Raw genomic sequence first — 6,167 nt, forward strand, 5'->3', positions numbered from 1 at the left:
TTTATATTAAAAGTAATATTTTATATTTAAAAAAATAATATTTTATTAATTTCAAGTTAGATAAGGTATAATTTATACAATATCATATCGGGTTGATTTAGATATGAAAAAAAAAATTTTTAAGTCAAGTCGAATTCAAATTTTATGAATATAAAATTAAATCGAATTTGAGTTAAATATAAACCTGTTCCGACTCGATTTAGTGTCATCCCTAATTTTAGATTGTTCTAAAGACAAAATAATCAACATTAAACAACTTTGGATAATTGATGAGAATCTGAAAAATTCCTTTTAAAGAATAAACATTAAAATAGAATCTGAATAAAAATTTGGAGATCACATTAAATCTATTTTCATGATTAGGAAAAAGAAAGCTCGTATTTTAAAGTACTTTTAATGACATAATGACATTGACATTGGAATAACAGGGTATTTGGTTGATTGTATGATTCTTTGGTTTATGCCTTTCATTTTCTTTGGTACAAGGGGAATTCGAATGTCATATAAGTAAAAAAGAAAAAAGAAAAAGAAGGTAGATATTTATATTATATGAAATGTAGAAAAAGAAATCAGAGTTGTGGTAAATAAGTATGTAATTATGAGACTTCCTATAATATTTAGGTGGATATTCGGATTTGAAATAGTAATATTTGAAAATTAAGCATTTAAATTAGGCTAAAATGGTTGTATAATTATGAAAACATAAAGATTGCAAATATTATTCTATATTAGTATAATTAATATGTTGAAAGGAGTACTTGTGGTTGTTTGAAATTTGTTTTGATATCTCATTTTCTTCTATAATGTCATTGTTGTTATCAAAGTGGGGGGCATTTTCCATGAGTTTTGCTTTGAAATACACATATCATATGGTGCCGTGTTTAAAGATATGAAAGTGATAAATGATGAAATATCATCTTCAATGGCGCTTACCAAATTTCTGGTTTTCTATAGTAACAAAATAATTTCACGTCGCTAAATATTTCCTCTCTTGTTTTCTTTGGAGGGGCAAAATTGGGAATATATTTTTCTATAACAAGGACTGACAGAATTATTATTGAGTTAATCATTATTACATCACGGTAAGTCTTCGTGCCTCTCTGTTGTCCAATTCAAAAAGTTTTGCCTTCAGGTTTGAATTTGAGACGTCTGATCTAAAATAAACGATTCCGGACGTTCAGGTCCTCAGATATTTTAAAATATATCCTGTAAATGACTTTGAAAAAATTAATAAACGCGGTCGCCGAAAAAAGGCATGAGCAAAAGATTTGCTCTGCTTCCATGAGCCCTTCCTTTTTCTTTTTTATCTTTTCCAATATCCAATCTAATTTTCAAATATTTAGTAATATATTCTGACATATCCTAACTTTAAAAAAATTAAGATGCTGACATTTGTGCTTATCCTTTCTCGATCTTATCGTCTTTTAGGAATTTAATTTTTTTTTCTCTCTCTAGACATTAGGCAATTGGGATATGGACTTTACCAGTAACTGTGTGGCGGCTTATCATTCTAAGATTCACAAATGGCTGCCAAGCAATGAAAGGTACCGAATTTGAACTTTTGAGAGAGAGGGAGGGAAGGATCACCGGGTCAAACTGTGGTCGGCACAAACGTGCGCATTTGTGGGGACACAATGGCCAACTACATCGGATCATTGTCACCGTCCGATTTTACTGATTAGGCTAATGGAATCCACGTTTTTTTTAGTAATTGATAGACTTGCGTGTCTAAAGCCTTTTTTCAAATAATTATTTCCAGCGCCAAGATATTTGTGGTCAGTTAATTTTTAAGTATTATATAATTTATTGAAATGAATTTGATAAAAAATTTTTAAAATTTAAGTAAGTTGATTTATTATTTATGTAAATATTTTTAAAAATATAATTAAATAAATTTAAGAATTAAATGTTACAATATGATTATTTTATAAAAAAATAATCTGACAAAAGCTATATAAATTTTTAATGATTTATAAACAAAAGAAATTGAAATTGAAATTGAAATAAAATTCTATGATTTAGCTAGAAAAGTAGTGAAACTATAAATAAATAATGTTAGAGTATTGGTTTGAAGGGAATTGATTATTATAGGAAGGTTGTTTAATTGCGTGCTCCAAAGTTAGGGGGGAGGGGGGTATGGGACAGGTAAGTCAACCTGAGCTACCAATTTAGATAGGGTGGACAACGAAAGGGGGCCTTGCCTTGCCTCTGCAAAGTTTTGTATGAATGTATAGCCCAGTACCTATCTGCCTAAATGAAAATGGGCTGGACCATGGATAACCCACTTGCTGCCTAACTCGCCTGCTCTTTTCCTAATATTCACTATAACCAAATTAGATAGTTATCAGGGATGGGAAAAAAAAGAGAAAATAAAAAAATTAATTTAAAATTATAATATTTGGTTTAGTAGGGTTAGAATTTTTTCTATACGATTTGAATTAAATTTGGATGTTAAATGTATATATTAAATTTGAATTGAATTTTAAATTAGGATATGAAAAGCTTAAAAAAATAGAATTAAATAGAATTATATATTTTTATTAATTTTTATAAAATAAAATAATTATTTTATATTAAATTTATTTAAATATATTAAAAATTATATTAAAATAACATATTAAAAACAAAAAAATTAATTTTAAAAAAATTAATAAATCAAATCAAACTGAACCAAAAAGAATTTAGTTTGGATTAAATCAATTTTAAAAAAATTAATTTAGATTCGGATCAAATTTTAAAAATTTATAATATTATATATTATAAAAAAAAAATTTGAATCCATGAACTCTCAAATTGCATTGCACATTCTTGGTTTTTTTATTAATTTCTAAATTATATGGACATAATTTTTTTTAAAAAGAGCGTAAACCAAAAGCATTTTAACCTATAATCATTCGCCATTTACCATAGACATATAATTACCATCATAAAGTCAAAAGACATGCGGTTCATGTCTTACTATTACATTATATATATATATATATTTATGTATATATGTATGCTTTCACATCTACCACTAGTACCAAAAGCCAACACTAAAATATAGGAGGCTCATAGTTTTATTTTTGGCCAAGGGAGGCTCATAGGTTTAGTGATTAATGATTGGTTAAATTCTAACGGTACTACTTACATACTTTAAATCTTTAGACATAATTTTTTTGTGTACAACTACCTATTGATTTGTCAAAGCATATTGGATTGTGAATTGGTTTTTATGTTTTAATTTTTTTTCTAGGCAAGGTCCAAGACGTTTTATGTTCTTTGAATTTCCCATCATGTTCTCTATATATTCTAATACATTTCTTTTATTCTGATTAAAATGCAGTTTGAAATGGGCAAATGAAATTGTTGGGCCTCTCGAACACACACCGTGGAATGTGTTTCTTACTTCTTTTGATGCAAATGAATCTTTAAATCCTGAAGGTCGATGCAGCTCTAATATATACATTTACATGTAGCATCTATTTATTTATGTTTCTTCTTAAAACCAAATAATATCTCCAACGGAAAGAAAAATTCTCTAAGCCCTTTTTCACTTTGGAGTAAACTAAAGCACTACATGCAGATTTTCTCTTCAAGGTTACCAGCAAAACCTTTGGTCCGATCATTGAATGCTTTCATTTCTCATCCAAATTTCACATGAAATAATTTACAATGTTTTTTCAATGGAATTTACACTTAAATTTGTCATATGGATATTAAACAGGAGTTTGAAGTTCAAGTAATATTGGTATAATCTGTTTATTGTTAATTGTTTCATGGATATAACGTTGTACTTTGATATTTATAAAAAAGAAAGTTGTATTTTGAAACCCTGCAACTAATGAAACAAATGGTTCTCTCAGAATCCTTTTGGAGCTTCGGTCTTCCAATTATATTTCGCATTAACTACGGAAAGGAGACAGAGTACAGTAGTTCCGCTAATCAGAGGAAACTGGGCTTGAAGACCACTAGACCAGGGAAATTCTAGATGTGGCTTCATTCAACTTTGCTTTAAATCTATATATAAATTATTAGTTGCGATTAAACCTCCTAGCATCAAGTTCTTTGTTATGTTGAACTGTGAAGTCTTGACCTACCGTTATGATGAGAGAAATTAGAGAACGAAATTAGGAGCCAAACCCTTGTTGAATTAATCAGGAAAAGTACAATAATAAAAACAAACAAAAAGAAAATACTGCCGCGTTGAATAGTAAAAATAAAACCCACGGAACTCAAACACAGGTTACTAGAAAACCGCAGCAACTACCACCACCCATAAATGTTTGAGGTTTCATTTGCTTCCGTATCAACATTTTAAGTCCAGAGTCGTAGCAATGGAAGCAGTGAACCTGAAGAAAAAAGAGTACAAAATAGTGGTGGCCGTGGATGAGAGTGTGGAGAGCATGTATGCACTTTCATGGTGTCCTGGAAATTTGATTTCTCAAAGCGCAACCAACAACCTTGAGCTTCTTTGTGCGAAGCATCCGCCTCCTGTCTACTCTTCCTTCGAGGCTGCAGGTTAGCACCTGCTGCTTTTCTTTTTTCTTGTTCCCCGGAAACTACAAAAGATTTCCTATTACAAAAACGTTGAAGCTTTCCATCGGTTATTAGTATTTATATATGAAAAACTAGTACCTAATACTCTTCAATTCCTAAGTATCTGCTCGCAATACCCTTTGCTGGCGTTCTCCTGCAAAAAAGCTAGTAAAATATTTTTCTTGCAATTGGCAAATTTGCGAGTAAGAGTTACTTCTTTCCAGGATGGTCAAATTAATTCTATTTTTCTTAGGTAAAAAAAATTTATGTGCATGTAAGAAACTAGCAAAACGGAAAAATTCGTTCAACTAGTGCTATTCTCCTCTGCAGATTTGAGCTTTTAATATACTGACGATCTGACCTTGTTACATGGTATATGTTTTCCAGCGATGTGACCACAGCCCTGGAAAAATATGGCAGTGATCTGTTGAGCACAGTGATGGGGAGAGCCGAAGCTATTTGGGTAAATATAGCACCATTGTAAGCCTCTTGTTTTCAAGCATATGTCTATGCGATGCTTTATTTAACTTCTATCATTGTATTTGATTCAGTTTACATTCTCGGACAATTGTTATTGATGGAAAGACGAATGTGGAGAGAATCGTCGGATGTGGAGATGAAAAGGACTTAATAGGTAATACCGCCGGTAAAATCAAAGACGATACATTGGTGATGGGAAGCCACGGTTATGGTTTCTTCAAAAGGTATAGTAGTCCAAGTGATTTCCTTCTTAGTAGGCATTTCAACTTCTCTTATCAATCATTTCCAGGCAAGATAACTTGAAGATGATTTTCCCTTTTTCAATTCCACAGGGCGCTTCTAGGAAGCGTGAGCGATCATTGTGCCAAGCATGTTAAATGTCCTGTGGTTATAGTGAAACATCCAGAGAAGATATGAAGTTTCTTCTCCATTTTCTTCCTTGAATATGTCAAATGGTCTCTACAATAGTGTATACTAGTTGACTTGAAGTAGCATATAATTCTGCTTCTCAATTCTTATAGTCTAGTTTCAAGTGTAATAGTATAGTAATTCCACATAACGGGTCATCCACTATCAGCAGTAGAAAATCGACAATGAGGACTGTGATTTTTATCTGAAGTGTGTGCTCCTCAAAGAAAGTGATGAGGTTTGTCAGTTTGTCTCCAAGTAGTGTGACTGTGACATATTTGCCGAAGGTTCAGCAAGACTTAAAATTGGGAGGGTTGGTTCTTTCTACCAACTATAATAACCCATAAAAAGGACTCCAGCAACTTACCTTCGGATAACTTACCTTTGGATCGAGGGAAAGGGAAGGAAAGGAAAGGAAAATAAAGAAAAGTAGTGAAAAGAGAAAAACTTTTCCTTTGTTTGAATAAACTTTTAATTTAAAAGAAAAAAAAAGGTGAAAACTCAATAACTTTTAGTTTTTCTTATAATCCTCACTTTTTTAATACCCCAATTTGAGAAAAAAGCTAAGGAAAAGAAAGTTGAAAAATTTTTATTTTTATAAAAAAACTATTATATCCATCTTTTTATTAATACTAAAAACTTAGTCAAAAAAACCTAATCACATCACAATTTTCTTGTAATTTTTTCAAAGCTATCTCTTTTTTTAAGTAAATTTCACATATCTTTTTCAATATAAATTTTTTTTATAATTTTTTTGTGAT

General features: G+C 30.5%; 1 protein-coding gene across 1 annotated transcript; it reads left to right on the forward strand.

Annotated features, from left to right (window-relative positions):
- The first annotated feature begins 4,143 nt into the window (after positions 1 to 4,143).
- Positions 4,144 to 5,869, forward strand: LOC111283317 (universal stress protein A-like protein). The gene is made up of 4 exons (XM_089757961.1): positions 4,144 to 4,500; positions 4,890 to 4,980; positions 5,097 to 5,222; positions 5,331 to 5,869. The coding sequence occupies exons 1-4, from the start codon at positions 4,317 to 4,319 to the stop codon at positions 5,413 to 5,415; spliced, it is 486 nt and encodes a 161-aa protein (XP_089614087.1). The 5' UTR covers positions 4,144 to 4,316; the 3' UTR covers positions 5,416 to 5,869.
- Positions 5,870 to 6,167: the final 298 nt, after the last annotated feature.

Source organism: Durio zibethinus, chromosome 3, assembly GCF_047325235.1.
Source record: "Durio zibethinus cultivar Kanyao isolate XHJ-2024 chromosome 3, ASM4732523v1, whole genome shotgun sequence".
NCBI lineage: Eukaryota > Viridiplantae > Streptophyta > Magnoliopsida > Malvales > Malvaceae > Durio > Durio zibethinus.